The sequence below is a fragment of the Mustela lutreola genome, chromosome 6, assembly GCF_030435805.1.
Source record: "Mustela lutreola isolate mMusLut2 chromosome 6, mMusLut2.pri, whole genome shotgun sequence".
Classification (NCBI taxonomy): domain Eukaryota; kingdom Metazoa; phylum Chordata; class Mammalia; order Carnivora; family Mustelidae; genus Mustela; species Mustela lutreola.
Window position 1 is genome coordinate 21,071,019 of NC_081295.1, and position 24,021 is coordinate 21,095,039.

At 38.0% G+C, this 24,021-nt stretch overlaps 1 protein-coding gene across 3 annotated transcripts in view; it reads left to right on the forward strand.

The window, feature by feature from the left end:
• REV3L (REV3 like, DNA directed polymerase zeta catalytic subunit) overlaps positions 1-23,061 on the forward strand; it is a 187,099-nt gene extending 164,038 nt beyond the window's left edge. For all 3 annotated transcript variants that reach the window (XM_059176830.1, XM_059176831.1, XM_059176832.1), the window contains exons 26-32: positions 44-153; positions 6,739-6,853; positions 11,015-11,152; positions 12,456-12,646; positions 14,115-14,361; positions 15,991-16,200; positions 21,914-23,061. In XM_059176830.1, the coding sequence (XP_059032813.1) occupies positions 44-153; positions 6,739-6,853; positions 11,015-11,152; positions 12,456-12,646; positions 14,115-14,361; positions 15,991-16,200; positions 21,914-22,054 (1,152 nt within the window). In that variant the 3' untranslated portion in view covers positions 22,055-23,061. The remainder of the gene's footprint in view (positions 1-43; positions 154-6,738; positions 6,854-11,014; positions 11,153-12,455; positions 12,647-14,114; positions 14,362-15,990; positions 16,201-21,913) is intronic.
• Positions 23,062-24,021: the final 960 nt, after the last annotated feature.

The window sequence follows — 24,021 nt, forward strand, 5'->3', positions numbered from 1 at the left end:
AAACTACGTTAAGAAATAACTTCCAGTGTGTTTGTACCCACAGGTTGGTGATAGTATTGTTCACAAAGCAAGAGAGACCTTGGAACGAGCTATTAAACTGGTGAATGATACCAAGAAATGGGGCGCTAGGGTTGTATATGGAGATACTGACAGGTAATGAATTCTGCTTTATAGTTGTCCTTTTACATCTCTTCAGAAACTCATTTCAGTGTTTGAACTAGCGTAAGGGTACTCCTTGCTAAAAACAGAGTTCTACTTAAGTCGTTCCCAGTCTTTATGATCTTGTGGTTAGGATTAGCTCAAGTCCTGACTTACCAGATACGATCTTAAGAGACGGAAAATTTAAGTGTCCTGAGCCAGACTTGTAGAGATTCCCGTGGCATCCCTGCAGGTAGCCAGGTAGATAGTGATCTGTAAAAATACTGTATACACAGGAGTCTAGTCTATAAAGAAACCACTTTTAAAAACGTAAATGATTCCTCATACAGGTGCAGCTCTGTGAATTTAAATGTATGTCTTAATTTTGAAAGATACTGCCAAAGCTGTGAGTGTAACTTTTCACTAGGTCCCAAAATCTTTTTGATCTTCTACAAAAAATGCCTATAGGCACATAAAGTTTTCCATTTGATTCCAGAAGGCTCACAGTCTTCCTGAAGCCCATCATCCGTGGAGTGACCAAGGACAGGACTCCCTCTGAGTCCTGAATTAATAACTTCAGCCTAGTTGCTTGCTTTGGCATTTATTAGGGTCCAGGTATTTATGTACCATCTTATTTGTATGACTTATTAAAATTCTTCTAGAATATAGGTATTGTGCAAATTTCATAGAGTCTGATACTCTTTTCATATGGAAGGCTTAGTGTCACAGTGGGATCATGCGAAGAGCACTTGCCTCGGGCGCTCTGATCACTAGCAGAGCAGTAGGAGATAACGCTTCTAATCATTACACACAGCTTCTAGGTAATCTTTAAACAGCATTTAATCTTCTCTATTCTTTAATGCACATGTAGTCAGCATAATCATATTAATGCTGAATGAGACCTTACCTCATACAGCAGCTGGTTCATTACTCACAGGTGGGGATACTTTCAAGTTATCCATGCCCTGATTATCCATAGTCTCTACTCCTCCCCATCAAAAGCCACTCTGAAGTTTGAGTATTTCACTGCTTTGTAAAACCATCTCTGCTGAGCAGTTCGGCAAAATAGAGTTACTAGAACATCATTTCGCACCTTGTTAGCAGAGCTCCTTGCAAAATATTTAGGCAAGAGGACAAAGTTAAACCTTTAAATTGTTGAGTTTAATTCAGGATCATACATGTCCATGGTTGATACCAACACAGAGAATCAGAAGTTGGCATGATTCTGATTGTCGTAATTTTGCTTAGCCTTTAAGTTCTTTAAGAATTCAAACCAGAAAACATAGATTCACAGAATGTCAGCTGGAAGACCATTTCGGCGCTGTTTAGGTCAGCAGTTTTCACATGTCAGGAGGAACCATTAGAGGCACATTCACAGGTACTGCCTAAAAGCACATTGTCCGCAACTGATAAATTATTGAACACTACATCTGAAACTTGATTTTTTTTTAATTTTTTAATAAATAAATAATGATAATAAAAGCACATTCCCCATGTCTAAAATCCCCAGCTCATCAGCAGTGGAGACATAAAGTAGTACTCAGTGTTTTTGGATTCCCAGCTGGTGCTTTCTCATTAAGTCAGAATTCACAGGTGTTTTATGATTCCAGTCAAATAAATTTATTCATCATTTCATTGAAATATACTGTATGAGGGCAAGTCACTCCAGGACATGCACTATCTCAGTGGTAATAGTATCACCCTAACAATGCAAATTGGAAGCAAAACTTAAATAGTAGTAGATAGTACAATGGGTTTAGGCCCCACAAAGTTCAACCCCGCCCAACAGTATTTTATTCCTTACTAATTATTTTTTCTTACTATATTTACTTTTAACTTGTTTCTTTGAGAAGACAGTAATAATAAATGACTGAGAAACACTGCTTTAGGGATAATAGATCATGCTTGGTGAAGTGAAGAGGTTCTTAACTGAGAATGAGGAGATCTGGATTCCCTTTCTAGCTGTACTCCTAGCTGATTGTGTGGTCATTAACAAATCACTTAGCCCCTCTGAAGCTCAGTTGTCTTAGAATGAAGGACATCTGATAGATGGTGGTGAATGACCATTGCCTCCCTCCAGTTTTGAGACTGCTGTTCTTATATGGGGTCCTAGCTACGGGAGATCAGTTACCAAAGCATCAGAAGTACTGTTAGAAGGGTGTTTCTCTTTCTAAAGCAGTTATGCGTTGTTGTCCATTTAGAAAGTATAATAAACACACTGCATTTTTTCAGTTAGATTTTTTTTATTAAAATATAATTGACATACAGTATTAGCTTCAGGTGATCAATACAGTGATCTGGCAATTATATACATTATAAAATGTGCACCCTGATAAGTGTAGCTACCAACTGTCACCATACAAAGTTACAATATTATTGACTTTCTGACACCTTACAATATTATTGATTAGTGGTTCAAATAGTTATTTTATAGAATAATGGTTCTCAGTCATACATATTTACTGCATCCTCATGGGATGTGACCTGCTCCCATCAGTTAATAAGAGTTGTCTAGAATCTCTTGGATCAACTATACTCAAATTTTAAAAATAATTTTTTTTTACTTTTTTTTTTTTTTTTAAGATTTTCTTTATTTGAGAGAGAGAGAGCTTGAGAGGGGAGGAGGTCAGAGGGAGAAGCAGACTCCCCATGGAGCTGGGAGCCTGATGCAGGACTTGATCCTGGGACTCCAAAGCTGAAGGCAGTTGCTTAACCAACTGAGCCACCCAGGTGCCCAAAAATAAAAATTTTTTTAAAAGAATCTCTTGGGAAATTTATCTGATTATAGTTGAGAAAGACCTCCTAAGTTATTCTAATATCCCTACTCACTTTCTACCATGTGAAAATCACTGCTCTATCTGTGTACTTGGATCTCTCAACCCAAAGATAAATGTTACTTAACTAGATTAAAAGCATAAGTGACAGACAAAGAAATCCATCTTAAAATTGTCTCTTCGTATGTAGGCCATTCACTTCCATTCTGTTAAGTGACCTTCCATTGATCTTGGCCAGCTGTCTTGAAGCTTAGCTCCAAATAAAACTGGCCAAAACAACATAGACGGACTCAAACCCACTAACTACTTGGTAAAATCTCATATACTCTATAATAAAGTACTTTTAAGATAACAAATTCATCAAGGTATACTAAGTGCACAATTGTTTAAAAAGAAAATGCACAGTGTGTAGTTCAGTAAATACATGTAGAGATCTGTGAAACCAATTACCACCTCAGTTAGGGTACAGAACATTTCTGCCAATGTAGGAAATTCTTCTGTAGCCCTTCACAATCAGTCCCTCGCTTTCATCCCCCACCACCAGGCAGCCACTTACAGGATTCTATTACCACAATTTAGTTTTTCCTGTCCTAGCGTTTTATAGAAATGTGTATATATGTACTTTAATTTCAAAGCGTCTTCATCATCATGGATGGCACCTGACCATTTTAAGCATAGTGATCTTTTAAAAAACAAGTTTGGCAGTTATATCTCAAGTTAAACATACCTTTACATTTGACTCAACAGTTCTACTTCTGGATATTTACCTAAAGCAAATTTAAATTTAGGTCCACACAAAGACCTTAAGCCGATGTTTATTGCAGCTTTATTTATAACAGTCTAAAACCACAAACAATCCAAATTTCCACCAAAGGGTGAATGGATCAACAAATGTAGCATATCCATACAATGGACTATTACTCAGCAATAAAAAGGAACTAGTTACTGTTACTCCAGCAACACTACTGAATCTCAAGAACAAGCTGAAAGAAGCCAGACATAAGAGAGTACATACTGTATAGTTCCATTGATATAAAATTCTTGAAAGAAAAAAAAAATCTGCAGTAATTAATAGCAGGTTTTGTGTTGCCTAGGGCCAGGAGTGAAAAATTACTACAAAGCAACACATGCGAATTTGGGGGGGGGTGATGAAAATGTGCTTTGTTTTTCTAAAGTATCATAGATTTAGTGGCTTAAACAACAGAAATTTGTTTTCTCACAGTTCTGGAAACTCAAAAGTTCAAGATCAAGTGTTAGCAGATATGGTTTCTCTTGAAGCCTCTCTCTTTGGCTTACAAGTGGTTACCTTCTTCCTGTGTCCTCACATGACCTTTCCTTTGTTCACATGTGTCCCTGGTGTTCCTTTGTATATTCAAATATTCTTTTCTTATAAGGACACCAGTAACATTAGGCTCATCTCACCACCTAACCTAGGGCCTCTTTTTAACTTAATCACCTCTCTAAAGTTCCTGTCTCCCAAGTATACTTACATTCTGAGGTCCTGGGGTTAGGGCTTCAACATATGAATTTTAGGGGGACACAGTTCAGCCCATAAGAAGGCTATGTATTTGTCAACATTCATGGAACTGTACACTTAAGATGTCTTCAATTTGGGGGTGCCTGGGTGGCTCAGTGGGTTAAAGCCTCTGCCTTTGGCTCAGGTCATGATCCCAGGGTCCTGGGATCCAGCCCTGCATCGGGCTCTATGCTCGGTGGGGAGTCTGCTTCTCCCCCTCCCCTCTCTCTGCCTGCCTGTCTGCCTGCTTGTGATCTCTGTCTGTCAAATAAATTTTAAAAATTAAAAATAAAAAAAATAAAAAAGATGTCTTCAATTTGTTATATTCAAATTATATCTCAGTAAAGTTGCTTTTGAAAATAGTCTTTCAAGAGGAAGTTTTAAAATCTGTTTTAAAAATAAAGTTGTATTGGTGTAATCAGCATCAGGTAGGCCTAACAAAAAAAAATATTGTAGAAAGCTTCAAGTGGTTTGGAGTATAGCCTTTAAAATTAATTTAGATTGAGACCATTTTTATTTTAAAGACCTTAAGTGATACTGAATAAATAAATTCATTTTCTTAAACTTTTCATATCAGATTCTAAGTATTATCTCCAGTATTGGCACAGAAAGCTTTTCCAAAGAAACCATCCAAATGAGATTTGAGGTCTAATATAAAAAACATTTTAAGAAATAAGAGATTGGTTTAGGTGGCCCCAAGACTAGGAGCATGATCTTAAAGATCATGTTTTAAGATAGTGTTCATTTCTGCTATTTATTATCTTTCCATTAAAATTATAAGCAAAGGGGCGTCTGCGTGGCTCAGTCAGTTAAGCGTCCAACTTCTGATTTCAGCTCAGGTCATGATGTGGGGGTCACAGGATTGAACCCTGCATTGGACTCCGTGCTTCAGTACGGAGTCTACTTGAGGTTCTCTCTCCCTTCTGTCCCTCCCCCTGCACTCACTCACTCGGTCTCTCTCTCAAAGTAAATAAATGATAAAATTTGCCAAAAAATTATACATGAAGATCAACTTTATAACTCTTACTTAAATATGTTTATTAGCTATTTTGTTGATCACAGATTGTGCTATTATTCTGCATTATGCTGGAGAAAAATACCCATACTTTTGGGGGGTTTTGTTACATTTTTTAGGGTATTTTTTGTATTGCAGTTTTTTATTTATATTGGAAATTCTGCCTCCTTGACCTTCATAAACTGCTCTTGGAATTGTACATTAGAAATATCTTTCTAAAATTCAGATTGGACAGTCTTTTTTTTTTTTTTTAGATTGTATTTATTTATTTGACAGAGAGACACACAGTGAGTGAGGAAACACAAGCAGGGGGAGTGGGAGAGGGAGCAGCAGGCTTCTCGCCGAGCAGGGAGCCTAATGTGGGGCTCAGTCTCGGGACCCTGGGATCATGACCTGAGTCGAAGGCGGACGCTTAACCCACTGAGCCACCCAGGCACCCTGACAGTATCTTTCAAAAAACATTTTTAGTGTATACCATTTACCCAGAAATTTCACTGATAGAAATTTGTTCTCGCTGTGTCTCTCTCTGTCAAATAAACAATAAATAAAATCTTTTTTAAAAAATAATAATTAAAAGAACTAAACAATGTGGAAAAATGTTAAGATGTACAACTAAATGAAAGGAGAAAGTTATCCAGCAATAATGATCTGTGATCCCAGAGGAGAAGAGATTTACAGATACACCCAGAAAGGTTTGTAGGGCCTTTTCTTCTGAATGGTATGATTAGGTGGCTGTTTTCTTCTTTGTCCTTTATGCTTTTTAACATTTCTTCTGTGAACTTATATTACAAAATATTTGTGTGTCTTTTTTAAGCTGTCTTCTAAGAGAACATAGACTCCCATCTCTTAATGGGAAGAATGTCAGAATCACACTGTTAAGACCATGTAGGATGGCAGATATTATTTCTTTGGACAGTAGAATCTGCCATAAGGAAGTTTATTCCCATATCACAAGTAAATTTTCCATTTCTTTATAATCACATTTTCTCTTATTTTAGGACTGATGTAATTGTGTGTCATATAAAGCCATTATTATCTAGGAATAACCCAAGACCTTCTTGGCAGTCTGACAGCTAAGCTGGTCTCTGTATAGCCAAACTAGAAATACTAAATGTCTTAAAGATCTGTAATAAGATATACAGGGAAAGTATGGCAAAAGTTTAGATAGGAAGCAACTTAATAAGGAAGAGGGTGTGAGGGGAGGGTTTCTTTGGTATTAGAGTATTAGCCAGGAAAGTTACTCTTGAAGAAACTTTTTTTATTACAATGACTTCCTCGTTTTTTAATCCTCTTAGTATGTTTGTGCTACTGAAAGGAGCCACTAAGGAGCAGTCTTTTAAGATTGGTCAGGAAATTGCTGAAGCTGTAACTGCTACCAATCCTAAACCAGTGAAATTGAAGTTTGAAAAGGTAAGAGAATATATTAATACTAATAATCACATATAAAATTCACATACCTTCTAGAGATTTTGGACTTGCAGAATACATTTTCAGAATCAGTAGTAGTATAGGGTCTACAAAGTGTTAAATTTAAAATACTTTCCCTTACTTTTGTATAATTTTCTCAAAAAATTTTTAGTAATGTCTTTATGTAAAGAAATAAAAAGATTGTTCCAGTTAACTTGCTTTGTAATAGACCACCTCCAAACTTAATGATGTAAAACAGTCACCCTTTTTATTAATAATGCTTACAGATTTTATGGGTCAGGAATTCAGAAAGGGTGCAGCAGAGACGGCATGTCTCTGCTCCACAATGCTTAGGTCCTTAGCTGGGAAAATTTAAAAGCTGAAGTTAATCCGCCCAACAGCTAATGGCTGAAATTCGCTTGCTCACTCTAGTGTCTGGGGGTTGATGCTGGCTGCTGTTTGCAACATCATCTGGGGCTGTCAGCTGGAACACCTGCACTTGGTCTTTCCCTGAGACCATGTGTTCTTCCTCACGGCATGACGAGACTAAGCTCCAGGATGAATATTCCAAAGAAAAACAGATAAAAGCTGTTTTGCTTTTTTTGACCTTGTCTCAAAGTCACACAGCATCATAGCTTGTCTAGATTTAAGAGAGAACATAGACTCTTATCTCTTAATGGGAACAATGTCAGAGTCACGCTGTTAAGACCATGTAGGATGGCAGATACTATTTCTTTGGACAGTAGAGTCTGCCATAAGGACCTTAGACTATTTTCATTTTACTTTAGATAGCAAATATCTATTTATTTATTTCTATATAAAGGATACTAAGCTAGGAGAGGTGTGGCATGCAAAGAAGCATAAGACCACAGTCCCACTCTCTAAGAGCCTAATACCTAAAAGGAAAAATTAGAAATCTTTTATTTTAAACTTACAGGAAGTCTCATGAGAGCAGTCTCCTTAAACACGTAAGAGCACAGATAAAAGATATTCTGTCCTCCTGGGTTGGATGGGGAGAACCCCGTGTAGGAGGTAATATTGCACTGTGTCTCAGAAAAATGGTTAGATTTTCAATAGGCAGCTATGGGACTGCAGTCATTCTGCATAGAAAAAAATGGTATGTAGGAGAATATGGAGTTAGAAAAACACAATATGGGAATAGAGAGTACAGGGAGAGAACTCTGGAAAATAGAGTTGAGACCAGATTGCTGAGTGTCTTGAATGCCAAGCTAAAGTGTTTAAACTGACTCAGAAAAGTTTATTAAACAAGAGTAAGACATAATCAGAGGTGTTTGGGGAAGATTGTCCTCACGATGGTATACAGGGTGGATTGGGAGAGCGGAATCTCAAGATAGGGTGCAACCTGCAGAGCCTGAACTAGGGAAAATAAAGAAAAGACAATTCAAGAGATGCTGAGAAAGAAGGAATGATAGGAGTTAGAAGTGGTTGATTTAAGAGAACAGGCGTGAAATGGATGAAAGTACCTAGTTCGCAGCAAGAATTGTGCAAGAAGAGATTCAAAGATTAGGATATGGTATTGCCCTGAAGAGTGAGCATTCTAATTGGCACACAGACAGGGAGAACAGCTAGAAAACAGTGAGAATGAGTGCTGTCCCAGCAGTACACATATGGTGTGGACACTCACTCAGCCCATCTGGCATGACACCAGACATGAAAATTGACCTGAAATACATCACAGACCTAACATAAAAACAAAAAAGGCAAACCTTCTTAAACTAAACACTAGTTAAGGATTATGATGTGTATGTTCATGATGAATATTGGTCTGTAGTTTTTTCTTGTATTGAATTTGGGCCAAAAAAAAATGTTCCCATGTATATAAGATTAGTATGGTTATTTTTTCTTAAATAGTTGATGGAATTCACCAGTGAATCTCTCTGATCCTGATATTTTATTGGAGAGAGAGGGAGGGAAGTCATAGATTTTTAATTACAAATTAAACATCTTTAGGGGCACCTGGGTGGCTCAGTGGGTTAAGCCTCTGCCTTCGGCTCAGGTCATGATCTCAGGATCCTGGGATCGAGCCCCACATCGGGCTCTCTGCTCAGCAGTGAGCCTGCTTCCTCCTCTCTCTGCCTGCCTCTCTGCCTGCTTATGATCTCTCCCTCTCTCTCTCTCTGTCAAATAAATAAATAAATGATTTAAAAAAAAAAACAAATTAAACATCTTTAATATATATATATTGAAATATTCAGGTTTTCTTATGCTAGTTTTGATAACTTGCAGTTGTCAAGAAATTTTTCCATTTCTCCTAGGTCATCATATTTATTGGCATGAATTATTTATACTTCTATTATTTTGATTTCTGTAAGACCTTTCTCAAGACCTCCTTGGTATTGATAATTTGGGGTTTTTTCCCTTTTTTCTTATTTATTTATTTATTTTGCCTTGATCATCTAGCTAGAGGTTTTTCCATTTACTGAACTTTTTGAAGAACATTTCCTTAATTTCCAGTCTTTATTATTTCCTTCTTTATACTTACTTTGGGGTTAGTTTGCTTTTCTTTTCCTGTCTTCTTAATTTAGAAGTTTTGAGTCATTTATATTAGATATTCTTAATGTAAGTATTTTAAGATCTGTATTTCCCTCTAAATATTACTTTAACATCAAATTTTGGTATCTTGTATTTTCATTATTATTCGTTTCAATGATATATCTACTGTCATTTAGAATTATGTCATTTAGAATTATGTTACTAAATATTTAAGGATATTCCAGAAATCTTTTTGTTATTTCCAGTTTAATTCCATTGTGGTCAAAGAATGCACTGTGTATGATTTTAAAGCTTTTAAGTTTATTGAAATGTGTTCTTTGGTCCAGCATATCATTGGTCTTAATGAATATTCCCATGTGACCTTAAAAGCTATCTGTATTCTGCTTATGGGAATGTCCTATAAGTGTCACTTAGCTTAAGTTAATAGTGGTATTGTTGAAGCCTTCTATATTCCTAATGATTTTCTGTCAATTTCTAAGAGAGAGGTGCTGAAGTTTCCAAGTATAATCATGGTTTTGCCTATTCCTTTTTGTTCTACCAGGTTTTATTTCATACACTTTGAAGTTTTCTTATTAGGTACATACACATTCAGGATTATGTATCTTCCTGACAAATTGATATTTTTATCTTTGATAATATTTCTTATCTTGAAGCCTACTTTTTCTGATATTAATATACCTACTCTAGCTTTGTTTTGATTAGTGTTAGCATGTGTATCCTTTTCCATTTTTTATTTGTAGCATTTGAAGTGTACTTTTAGTAGTTTATTGCTGTATTCTCACTTTTTGGTTAGATCCAACCTGATTACTTCTGCCTTTTAGTTGGGTTGTTTAGACCATTTACATTTAATGCAATTATTGATAAAGCTTGGGGACAGAGGAAAGGACCAATTTGGTAGCATTAAAAAGAGGTAGAGGGCCCATGACCGTTAACTTAGGAATTTAACCAGTAGATTAATCCATGCAAGGTTGTTCACTGGAACACAATTTGAAATAACAAAAGTTTGGAAACATCCAAATTGACCCACAGTAGTAACTAACTAGTTACGACAATTGTGATACCTTCCCATAATGGACTACTATGTATCTATAAAATAAAACTGAGCTTTCTGTACTAGGATGGAATGCTCTCCAAGATACATTATCAAATGAAATAAGCAAAGTACAGAATGATATATATGGTAAGCTACCATTATGTGTATAAGTATCTCTGGAAAGGTACATAGGAAATCAAACAGAGGATGCCTCTAAGGCAGGGAAAGTAGAGGCAGGAGGACCAGGGCTTTTCATTGTATATTCTCTTATAACTTCTAATTTTGTACTTATAACTTTTAAATATGCAGGTGTTAAAGTAATTTTTTAATTGTTTAAATAGATATGATTGATGACTTTTGAGAGAGCTGTGTCAGCTACAGTAGGGGCAAAAATTTGATAGTGCACACAAAGGAGCTGAGTGGTAAGGAAGTAAAGATAGCTCATTTTGTACGCTTTCCCCTCTGAATGTTGTATCATGAATTTAATTGGTGCTAAACCATATTTAGATTCTGTGTGTGTGTACTTAATATTTAGTTAATTAGAAAAAGACATAAAAATAAAATATTTGTGGTAGGGGAAAATTGTTATTGAGAGGCCATTTGTGAATCCATTACAGGTATATTTGCCCTGTGTCTTACAAACAAAAAAGAGGTATGTGGGTTACATGTATGAAACACTGGAACAAAAGGATCCGGTATTTGACGCAAAAGGAATAGAAACGGTCAGAAGAGATTCCTGCCCTGCTGTTTCTAAGGTAAGTTTTACCTACCTTGTTTTCATCTTTAAGAAGTAAGTCACTAAAGAATCTGGTGAAAATCCTTAAGCACACATCACTGTGGCCCTCCTAGCCTCTGTGACTGTGTATAACTGTGATTTTTTGAGAATTTCATTTCTAATGAAAACAACTTAATTTGATTTTAGTCCTTAGTTTCTGACTTCTTCCCACAAGGTATCTTTTACCACAACTGCTAAAAAAACAGCACATGAACTTGATAAGAATTTCCTGCATATCACCTAGAGATGATAATGTTATCAAGACAACACTGAAAACCTAAGGAGCAGGATAAAGAAACTAGCAACAGAATAATTTTATAAGTAATTCATTGTAGATAAACTGAAATTTTATTTACTTGAATGATTAAATACAAGTTAGATTTCTGAACAGTGGTACCACAAATTACCTAAATTTCTCAACCACAGTAATTGTAACCAATAGTATTTTATATGTTTTCTTTACTGACTCACTTTACTCACTTCTTTACCCAGACTCAATCTATAACGAACCAAAATAAGTGGTATAAATGGAACAATACTCTACACACTGATTTTTATAAGAGCATAAAAAGGACAATACATAATTGTCAATGTCAGTATATTGTGCTGTATATATAATGTTATATAATTTGAGATGTTTAATACTAGTTTCTGAAGAGATCTCATCCAGTGCATTCTTTCTCTAAGGGTAGAATCATACTTAAGCCAAATTAGCAACTGAGTAAATATATATTGGTTCCAGTATTCATAATAAGATACAGAACTTTAACCTAGAACTAATTTAAATTCAATCTGCTACATAAATCCACTGCATGTCAGAAATACTCCCAGCATAGAGAATTCCTTCACAATCAATATATATTTCTTGACACTCTGAAAAAGCAAAAGACTGATTCTGATTTCGCTACTTGGTGATATGACACTTAAACTTCTGTTGGTCCACTTGAGTCTGTAATAGGCAAATAAAAAACAATACATGAAATTATGTCTGGCTTCTTGTGCTTAAGTATTTCATGTTACTTATTACATAGCAAATGTTTTAGTTGCATGTTATTTTGATACGATTTTCCTCCAACTACGTGATACTCTTTTTAGAAATAGCAAGCTATATAAGATCTCCAAAATATTTTCCAATTTTTAATAATTTTTATTATGCAGTTACTGTAAATAGCAGATTGTTTAGGTAGATAGCAGATTACTGTAGTTACATAGTTGAAAATATAACAATGATGAAATGTACTAGGGGATATTTTTATAAGCATATCCTTTTTTTTTTTTTAAAGATACTTGAGCGTTCTCTAAAGCTGCTATTTGAAACAAGAGATATAAGTTTAATTAAACAGTATGTTCAGCGACAATGTATGAAGCTTCTGGAAGGAACAGCCAGCATCCAGGATTTTATCTTTGCCAAGGAATACAGAGGAAGTTTCTCCTATAAACCTGGAGCTTGTGTGCCAGCCCTTGAACTTACAAGGTAATGATGCACACCACAGTAGAACTCTCAGTACCTAGCAAGTGTAGTCCTGGGATTCTGAATGGTTTGGAATAGATGAAAAGACAGCTAGTCCACAGGCATACAGTTTCTTCACCTGCCCAGACAAAGCCTCACTAAAGGTAAATAGATGCTCTCCCATACTGTGTAAACTCTGAAGAGGAAGAAGGAAGTCCTTTTTTGGGCTTCCCTTAAGAAACTACATTCAGTGAAATCATAATCTGGTACAGAGCTTGAATTGTTTTTCCACATTAGAATCACTAGGTAGTCCTTAATATGAGTCTACCAGAGCACTTAAATGGTATCATTCTAAAATCTGATCATCTAACCAGCTAAATTTCCTATTCTCTTTCACTGTTAGATTTATGATAGTTCTTATTCTTCAGAGATAGAAAACATTTTTTTTTTTTGGAGAGAGATCACAAGTAGGCGGAGAGGCAGGCAGAGAGGCAGGCAGAGAGAGAGAGAGGAGGAAGCAGGCTTTCCACGGAGCAGAGAGCCTGATGCAGGGCTCGATCCCAGGACCCTGGGATCATGACCTGACCTGAAGGCAGAGGCTTTAACCCACTGAGCCACCCAGGTGCCCCAAGATAGAAAACATTTTAAGCTAGTTGGTATCTGGCAACTCATGTTGTTTTTCAGGTAGCATTGATTTACAATGTAAGTTGTTGTTTAAAAAAAAAAAAAAAAAACACACACACACAAAAAAAAACCTTCAAAAATACCTTTTATTTAAATTAAATTTAAAATTAAAAAGATTTAAATAAAATAAAAAGTTAAATAAGAAATAAGATTTGAATCTATTTAAATCTTTTAAAATTTTTTTTTAAAGATTTCATTTATTTATTTGAGGAAGGGAGAGCACGAGTGGTGGGGTGAGGAAGGGCAGAGGGAGAGGGAGAGGGAGAAGCAGGTTTCCCACTGAGCAGGGAGCCCAAAGTGGGGCCTGATCCCAGGAACTTGAGGTCATGACCTGATCTGAAGGCAGATGCTTAACTGACTGAGCCCCACCTGAGTGCCCCTACAGTAAGTTTTAAACTTACATTATATCTGCTTGTGCTCATTAAGTCAAGTGTATATAGCTCTCAAAAGAATCATAACTCTGGGCACCTGGGTGGCTCAGATGGCTGGGTATCTGCTTTCAGCTCAGGTCGTGATCGCCAAGTCCTGCAGTTGAGCCCCATGTCGGGCTCTTGGCTCAGCTGGGAGTCAGCTTCTCCCTGTGCCTCCCCCGCTCAGGCACATGCTTGCGCGCTCGTCTCTCTCTCTTTCTCTCTCTCCCCCACCATGAATAAATTTTAAAATCTGTTTAAAAAAAAAAAAAGTAACTCCAACATAAAGGTACCCCTTGTATTCTCATGGTTTCATAATTGTTTAATTATCACTTAATTTTCCGGTAAAATGCCTTCCATAACAGTTTTTGAGTGAATATCTATCTGGATTTAAATAGGAAAATGCTTACTTACGATCGGCGCTCTGAGCCTCGAGTTGGAGAGCGAGTGCCCTATGTGATCATCTGCGGGGCCCCCGGAGTGCCACTTATCCAGCTGGTGAGGCGCCCGGTGGAGGTGCTGCAAGACCCGGCTCTGAGACTGAATGCCACTTACTATATCACCAAGCAAATCCTGCCGCCCCTGGCAAGAATCTTCTCACTCATTGGTATTGATGTCTTCAGCTGGTATCATGAGTTACCAAGGGTAAGCCTACCAAATAGTACACCTATACTATGCCTGTGGAGAGAACTCACTTGCAGTTTCCAGTAGAACTAAAGAGTTTATTTAAGTGCTATGAGAGGCAACATGGATGCTCTATTATCCTAAACTGGCAAAGGCTCCACTGTCTTCTGGTTTCCTAAAAGAAATTGAGTTTTCTACAAACACCTTCCCAGCTGCTGTCACATTGGCCAAATTATAGAAGAGTAAAATAAATTCTGCAGCTATTTTGGATAAATTTTCATAATAAACCAGCTAATAAAAAGTAAATGAAGGAGAGCAAAAATCCCTTCAGAATGGGTGCTTAAGAAATGTGTGTCGTATGTCGTATCTCGACATAGTGCTTGAGGAAATCAGACTAACAAAATGACGTTAAAAGAGCATTATACTAAAGTAAAACCTGGAACTTGGAATATTGGCCAAGGGAATTTTGCTTGAACTCCTAGTTAACTCCCTGGCAGCCTGGAGGAGCAGTCTGGGATTGGATAATCGTCGGGGAAACACGAGTCTTGGAGAGGACTTTTATCTCCTGTTCAGAATTGGATCTGCTCAGTCATCTGCTGTTGTCTCAGACTACAGAAGACTCGTGCTGTCTAGGCAAACTAGTGAAAGTTGAGCCTCAAATTACTTTTAATGTCTCAACAAGCATGTATGGCCTCAGGGAAAGAATGAGCTTGGAAACAAGGCGGGAGACTGGCTGCTGTCTGTCTTCTGGGTCCTAGCTCTGCCCCAGGAGGCTCCGGCAGCTCCCCGTTTCATCAGCAAGAGCGCTAAAGCAGGCATTTGTAAGAGTTTGGCCTAATAATAACTCCAATGCATAGTAATTTAAAGATACCAGGAGGAGACCGAGGGCATAATGACAACACAAAAACGTTACTTAAGTACCAGAAATAGTACCAGAAGACCGATCTCTGAAACTAGTATTACCTTCCAATGAAGAATGCTTAGGTGACATACATCTAATTTCATCTGGAATCTTCCAGGCTTACTTTTGCTTGAATTTTGTATCCTACTGCCTAACAAGTTATTTTTAACCTCCTAACTTGCCTTGTTTCCCTGGCCCACTGGTGCGGCCTGAAACAGTATCCACTCTCAACCTGGATTTCTTCCACTGTCCTCTCTAATCTCCAGTGTCCTGGATGATCTCACACTGTATATCTCAGCCAAAAAACTGAGGGACAGAGACCCATTTTCTTCCCCTAAATAAGTACATATATACACAGATGATACTAACATTTAAGTTCTGTGAAAGGAAGGATTTTGTTCATTTCTGTATCCCCATTATGTAGGACAGTACCTGACGTATAGTAGCTATTCGTTATTTGTTAGGTCAGTGAAGCAATGCCTTCCTAAACCTATAATTAGCATAACAGTAACAGCTCTGCTATGAAGCTGATCAGACTTTTTTTTAAAGTTTTATTATTTTAATTCCAGTATGGTTAACATACAGTGATCCTTTAGTTTCAGGTATACAGTGTAGTGACAAAGCAGTTCTGTCCGCTACTCGGTGCTCACCATGATGTACAAAAGTGTCCTCTGTAATCCGCGTCACCCATTTCACTCCCCTCTCAGCCCACCTCCCTGAAACTTATTTCTGAATTGATGTTTTTATAGATCCAGAAAGCCACCAGCTCATCTCGAAGTGAACCTGAAGGGCGAAAAGGCACTATTTCACAATATTTTACTACTTTACATTGTCCTGTGTGTGACGACCTGACTCAACATGGCATCTGCACTAAATGTCGGAGCCAGCCTCAGCATGTCGCCGTCATCCTCAACCAAGAAATTCGAGAGCTGGAACGTAAACAGGAGCAGCTTGTAAAGGTATGACCTTGTTAGATAAACCCAGAGTCCCAGGCAATCAGATTCTTTAGGGAAATGTCATCAATACTTGAAATAGAGTTTGAGATATGAAACTGGTTGAAAAGCAAACTAAAGATTCTAAATTAATAAACTTTAAAATATCAAAAATACCATAATTGAACTAAATTATTTAAAGATGGATTGTTTTGGATATTAACCCTTTATCAGATATGTCATTTGCAGATACCTTCTTCCATTCCATAGGTTGCCTTTTAGTTTTATTGATTATTTCATAACTTTTTGTTTTTATAGAATAGTGTACTGTGTTTATTAAAACCTAGAACTACAATGTTCTTCCACCCAATTTTTTTTATAATTAGTATTTTTTTTTAAAGCAAGTACCAGTTTCTTTACCATAGCTACATACCATTCTCATAAAAATCCAGTTGTCCTACAGAATTGCTAGTAAACTTGGAAGGCTCACAGTTCTAAGAGTCCAGATAGAAAATAGTTAACATAACTGGGTCCTTTTTTTTTGTTTTTAAGATTTTTGACAGAGAGATCACAAGTAGCCAGAGAGGCAGGCAGAGAGAGGAGGAAGCAGGCTCCCTGGTGAGCAGAGAGTGCGATGTGAGGCTCAATCCCAGGACCCTGGGATCATGATCTGAGCCAAAGGCAGAGGCTTTAACCCACTGAGCCACCCAGGTGCCCCAACATAACTGGGTCTTAATCTGTGCAAGAGAACTCTTACAAATGAGTCAACTGTCACAGAGGGGTTAAGTAATTTGCCCTGTGTTACATTGCTAATAAGCAGTTGGCTGGGATACAGGCATAAAATGCAGAGATGATTTTTCAAATATGGAAATTTTAGCAGAAATAAACAACAGAAATCTCTTGAAAGAAATTGGAAATTGAAATCTGAAGAAAAATTTTCTAGCACGTTTTTTAAAAACAAAGTAGTATATTTTTTAAAGGAATGATTGTATCTTACCCCATCACATTTCATGTTACACTTGTAGCTTTCAGGCTAGAGAACACAATTTTGGAGTGGAGTTTGTTTTGTCTCATTTTAGAAGAGCAGTATATAAAGTACTTGAAATGTTTGAAAACCAGCCAAATAATTGAGAGGTAGTGTGAGTTAGTGGGAAATGAATTATGCTGATAATAATGACATCAGGATTCTAGTCTGGACTTCATAATATCGGCTTTGTCCTTTGGCCTGTTTTATCGGCCTGTTTTGTAGGCCCCATCTAGCTCTGGTGTTGTAAATTCTCTTCTACAATCAGCCTCACAGTCCTAAAGTATCCAAACCGCTATGTGAAGGCCAGGCTCTGCACACTATCCCCAAGGTAATGTGTTGAATCAAGACAGAGTATCCATCCACAGTCAGTAAAACTTAGCTGCCACGAAGGTGACCAGGGAGAGAACACTTTGAAGAATTTGAATATTTTCTGAAGATAATCAAGGGTTGATAAAGCGCAGACTGTTTGCTCTGCACCATTCTAACCACTACAGTTAGTATTGGCAGGAAATCCTTAAGTTTTCGAGAGCACAGCCAGTCCTCCAGAATCCCATTAGGCAGATCTCATTAAGGATGGTAGACTCGGAAGGGAGGGTTATTTGATGCGCCACAGAAGCCTCGCCTGCCGAAAGAAGTTGATTTTTCCTCTCCCCTTCCACCCCCTTAAGTAGTTCTAAGTAGCCTCACTTTCCTCCTTCCCTTCTGTTACCATCCATTCTCTCCCCCTGGACTCCGGCAACAGCCACCTGCCTCTCCTGCGTTCCGGTTTTGCGAGCGACCGCCTGTGCGAGCAGGGGGCGGGGCAAGCGCAGAGGGCGAAGGAGAGGAGCAGAGCCCGCCGGGCCCAGAGCCCGACGCTGGGCTCCCTCTCACGACCCTGAGATCATGACTGAGTCTAAGTCGGGAGCTGGAGGCTTCTTCGACTGAGTCACCCAGCCGCCCGTCTGCATTCTAACACTAGCTAGAATTGTATTTTAAAAGTACCAGTCTGGTGCTCTTTCTCTCTGATGATTCGAACTCCGAGGTGGGCTTTGTAAGTCCGCCTCCGTCCGGACGCCTCCTGCCACCTCTGCCCGCTCGCCGCTACGCCGCCCTCCGTGCATCCCATGCTGAACTTTAGGTCCATGAACGCACTTGAATTTCTTCCGTGTTCTGGCCTTTTAAAATCCTATTCCTTCTGTCTGGAGTGCTTTCCTCTACCTCCATGAATCATCCTCTACAAGGAATCCGCTTAAACCCCTAGACCCGGTGAAGCCTTCCCTGCAGTGGGCTCCCGCCATAAGCTCTTCTGCATGGCTGTGCCTGTGTGTGTGTCGGGCTGCGTCAGCTGTGCCTGAGCAGAGTCCTGCCCAGGGCGGCAGTAAGAATTGGAACATAGAACAGCTTCTTGCTGATGCACAGGGGAAGCAGCGGTATGTCACGGGGGCGATTACCAGCCCATTTGCAACCACTTCCGTGTTAGTGTTAGGGTTCTAGTCCGTGCAACCACTGAAGTCACTGGGTGCTCCCAGCTTCTATTTTATAGGTTGCTGCCCTTGTGATAGCAACCAACCCCCATAGCAGATTGTCTTGTTGGCTTCTATTACAAGGCGCAAATGTGAGCAGGACCTCCGGAGTCCCACTGAAGTCGAAGGCTGTGTAGGTCTCTTCTCTGGACCTTCCTAGCTTCTGCCTTCAGTGACCTACACCACACTAGTTGGTGCCATTGATTTAACTAGATCCCTTGGTCAGGATTGGGTCTTATTTCATATAGAAATACATAAAAGAAGGGATGTTGTTGTATAAATAAGGATGACTCATGATCTTTCAAAAGCTTTTTTTAAGAATTAAAATGTGTTAACTGTATACTAACTAATCTGTAGAAATTTTCATAAAGCAGAAATTATAGGAGATATAATAAGAAATAGAAATATAGTAATAGATTTTCACATGCTTCTCAGCCCAAGAACAATCAAGTGATCAAAAAGTAGTTATAGGGCGCCTGGGTGGCTCAGTGGGTTAAGCCGCTGCCTTCCGCTCGGGTCATGATCTCAGGGTCCTGGGATCGGGTCCCGCATCGGGCTCTCTGCTCGGCAGGGAGCCTGCTTCCCTCTCTCTCTCTCTGCCTGCTTCTCCATCTACTTGTGATTTCTCTCTGTCAAATAAATAAATAAAATCTTAAAAAAAAAAAAGTAGTTATAGAAGATATAAACAACATAAGGTAGACCTTATGATTATTTATCAAACTCTGAAAGCCAGTATTCTAGGATACACCTTTTTTCAAGTGTTACAGAATGTTAAAAAATTGACCCTATCTTAGTCTGCAAAGAAAGCTTTTAATAAGGAGCACCTTTGTGGCTCAGTCAGCATCTGCTTTCAGCGCAGGTCATGATCCCAGGGTCCTGATAGCGGGTTCCCTGCTCAGCTGAGAGTCTGCTGCTCCTCTCTTCCCGTCTCTCTCTCAAATAAATAAAATCTTTAAAAAGAGAGAGAGAGCCTTAATAAACTAACAAAAGTTGAAAGTACTACAGACATTTTATCAATGCAATGCTATAATGCTAGTAATTCATTTTAAACTCAGAAAACAAAATGATCATTACACTTGGAAACTTTAACTCTCTCTTAAACACACACATAATATTCTAGACAGCCATAGCAGATCTCAGAGAAAAATTCATCGCCTTAAACACTTTTAATAATAAACATGAAAGAGTGAAAGTGAATGAAATAAGCATCTGATTGGCTTTCTTATGTCTTCAGAATTTTTCAAAGGCTAGCAGAAAGAAAGACTACAGCAGACTTTCCTTTTTTTTTTAAATGTCTGCCTCATGAGCTAAAAAGTAAGTATCCAGGTTGTAGTGTTTCGAGTTTTAAAACATAAGCTGAATTAAGATGTAGCATTCCAGGGTTTAAATCACCAGTAATGGATCTTGAAACTAAAAATTGAGTTAAGATTTAAAGTGGCAAGTAATTCCATGCTGGCTTGTTTATACGGCACAGAGGGTGCATAAATATGGATCTGTGTGCCCAGCCGCTGACACTCAGTTGTAGCACAGAAGCTCTATATTTGGGAAGAGATGAGAGCCTCCTGGCAGAGACTCCTAGGGAAAGGTGTCCTAGTAGAAGAGCATCCTTAGTCCTCGGAGAGCACACTCGGTCAGTGCACAGTTTCTCAGGAGTTCGCTCGGACGGTGTCCGAGTACTGGACACAGTAAGCACTGTGCTCGGAAGAATGTCCCCTCCGGATGACTGGAAGGTCTTGGGGCAAAGAACAAAAATGTTGAGACATCTCAAAAAGAGAAGCTCTTTGAGATACAGATCAGAGAACCACTAAAGCAGTTTGATTTCTCTCTGAGATCATCTGGAGTAGAGGCAGCTGTTTGCATCTGTTCTGTAAACACACTGTTGGATACACTATTCAAATAAAAACCCAGCCTGTACTTGCTTGACCCTTGGATCCACATTTAATATCCTTTTTAATTTTTTGATGTTTTTCATGTTTTATAATCTTTTTAACCTATGTGTGACCTGAGACTTTGTTTAATATCTGATCATTAAGACATTATCATGCTGCTCCACCGCTAAAAATAGCATTAATTATTTTTCTTTAGACCAAATCTTATTGAACATCCAGATCACCTGGGGGCCTTAAAAAGTATACATATCCTTAGGCTCTTTTGCCTGAGGATTGTGATTCATTGGTCTGGGATGGGCCTTGGGTGTTAGTATACTTTTAAGCTCGTGTATAGCGAGATATGAGAACTACTGATCCGGACTACTACTTTCTAATTCGTATCTTTTGATTTTTTTTCCATACTGACATTTTTCTCTTCTGGAATCAGAAAATGGATCGCTTATTATTGGCATCTAAAAAGATAAATCTGAGTAACTTGAAAAAAAAAATTAGTGTTTATAGCTCATTTAAAAGATAGTCTTTCGGGGCGCCTGGATGGCTCATTTGGTTAAGCGACTGCCTTCGGCTCAGGTCATGATCCTGGAGTCCCGGGATCGAGTCCCGCATTGGGCTCCCTGCTTGGCAGGGAGTCTGCTTCTCCCGCTGACCTCTCTCCTCTCATGCTCTCTCACTCTCATTCTCTCTCTCTCTCTAATAAACAAATAAAATCTTAAAAAAAAAAATTTTTTTTTTTTTTAAAGATAGTCTTTCATGGTAATTGGGTAGCTTATTTGTGGATCTTAATATACCATTGACCCTTGAACAACATAGGGGTGGGGTAACTACCCCCCCCCAGTCAAAAATCCACATAGGAATTTTGACTGTCCAAAAACTTAAATTACTAATCGTCTACTGTTGATGGAAAGCCTTACTGGTAACACTTAACACTTATTTTGTATGTTACATGGATTATATACTGTATCTTTAAGCTAGAGAAAACAATCCTTAAGTTAGAGAAAAACTTATTTTTTCTCTAGCTTCCTTTAAGAAATTTGTAACATTTATAATAGTGTACTGTGAATTTATTGAAAAAAAAAATCCATATACAAGTGGACCTGTGCGTGTCAAATCCATGTTGTTCAAGGGTAACCTGTAATATCCGTCAGGGTAGTTGGGCTTCAGAGATGAGAATTAATGAAACTTTCTGAAGTGTGTTGCATCTCATCCGTCTGCCAGTAACCTACAGTGGGCCAGAGAGGAGGGGTTGTGCGAGTTTGCGGTTAACACACACACACACAGGGACTTTGCTACTGTTTTACGTATCCCGCTTATGCTTTCAGATCTGCAAGAACTGCACAGGGTGCTTTGACCGGCAGATCCCGTGTGTTTCTCTGAACTGCCCAGTACTTTTCAAACTCTCCCGAGTAAATAGAGAATTATCCAAGGCACCATATCTCCGGCAATTACTAGACCAGTTTTAAACTGTCAAAATCACAGAATTCCAGGTGCTATTTTTTTTTTTTCGGTGTTTACCACTAAACTGTTGTGCATGGTGCTTTCTCAACTTTTCATCGAGTCAAGTATGTTCACTGTCTATTATCTGAAGACTATGAAGGCTTTTATGCTAACTGAATTAACAGTTGTACTTGTTGATCTCTGAATAGCTCACTTCTTACAATGTACAAATCCTTCTTCATCCTTTTATAACGTATGTGTTCAATTTGCTCCAGTATGTGTAGCATCTTGTAAATCCATTTGAGTAGATGATACTTACTTCCCTGTGGAAGGAGCACTGAAAACCTCTTTAAAAAAAAACAAAACAAAAAACAAAAAAAACCATTTGTGTGTTTTCCTTGAACTATCTGTATCAAGACGTGTTACTTAGAGATACTCATTCACTTTATAATTTTGACTGCGAAATATTTTGTAAATACACTTTTTTACTTTTCAAACAACTGAGTAAAATAATGTGCAATGAATTTTATACAAATGATTTTCAAGTTGTTAGGTATATTTCCTCTAGGTTTTGCTTGACTCAGAGTAGAGTTGTTATTTTGATCAAACTGTGCAAACAATAGTACCATGTGTAGCATTTTGAAATGTTATTTTCTAAAACCGCTGTCTTGCTTTAGTTATTCCTGGGGCATTGTGAGGAACTGTGCAAAGACATTTTTGTTACAAACCTGTGGGCCTGTTGCAATACTTTAAAAATAAAAAATTTTATTCCATTTTTGCTTGTTTTGTATAGACATTTCTATTGCTTCTAAATATGCTTAAAATATTTTCTTTCCTTACATACTGTACAGTTAATCTTATTTGCCATCATCTTGAACACAGAATGTGTATTTAGAATATTTGTATAACTGTATAAAATGAAAAAGGAATTATGTGGTCAGTGCATTGTTTTCTAAACTGGAAATCATTTTGTTTTTAAAAGTTAATAATGGAAACCATATTAAAGTTGAATAAAATATGAAATATGGCTGTGTGATTTATCTTGATATCAGTTATATGCCTCTGTTGGTTACATCTGCCCTACTCCTTTCTAAATTTTAATGCAGTCAGTTTAGTTCTTTGTTATATCACAACTGATGCTGCAAATTCCCTCACCCAAAACTGATTTTTAAAAATGTGGGGCACCTGGGTGGCTCAGTGGGTTAAGCCTCTGCCTTCTGCTCAGGTCATGATCCCAGGGTCCTAGGATCGAGCCTCGAATCGGGCTCTCTGCTCAGCGGGGAGTCTGCTTCCCTTCCTCTCTCTCTGCCTGCCTCTCTGTCTACTTGTGATCTCTGTCTGTCAAATAAATAAATAAAAATTTTTAAATAAATAAAATAAAAATAAAAAATAAAAAATGTGACAGCAAAAGTTAGCCCAGAAAAAATTCAGCTCTCATCCTTTTATAGTTAGAAGAATCTACTTACTAGAGTTCCTGTGTACACTTTCACTTAGCTATAATTAATCATGAAGCCAAGACTTTCCAGAGGGAAAGCAATAATTATTTTTTTAAGTTAAATGCCAATTTTTTCAGTAGAAAACAATTCTTATTTTAACACAGGAAGCTCATCTCAGTATATATCAGAAATGGGTCTTCCATTGCCAAATCAGAAGTTCCAAATACAGGGGGAGGGAGGATTCATTTCTAAAAATGAGACCATAGATACGGAATCACAGAACCACAAATCATGTTTCTGCACATATTTCCCCAAAGTTCTGCAGAGACAAGCCCCACTTTGAGGAATTTTGTTTGGGAGGCTGGGGCTGGCCCTCAAAATTGGGATTCTGTTACCCTGTTGCCTGGCAGTCGTTGGTCTGTCCTTTCTAAGTTCGGTGCTAACAGGACTCCCACTTCCATCAGCTTTCCCCTTGTAACCAGATACAGTATTCTCAGCAGAATAACTGTTCTCAAGTTCTTTACAGTTGAACACAGACTAGCAAATGATTAGCAAAC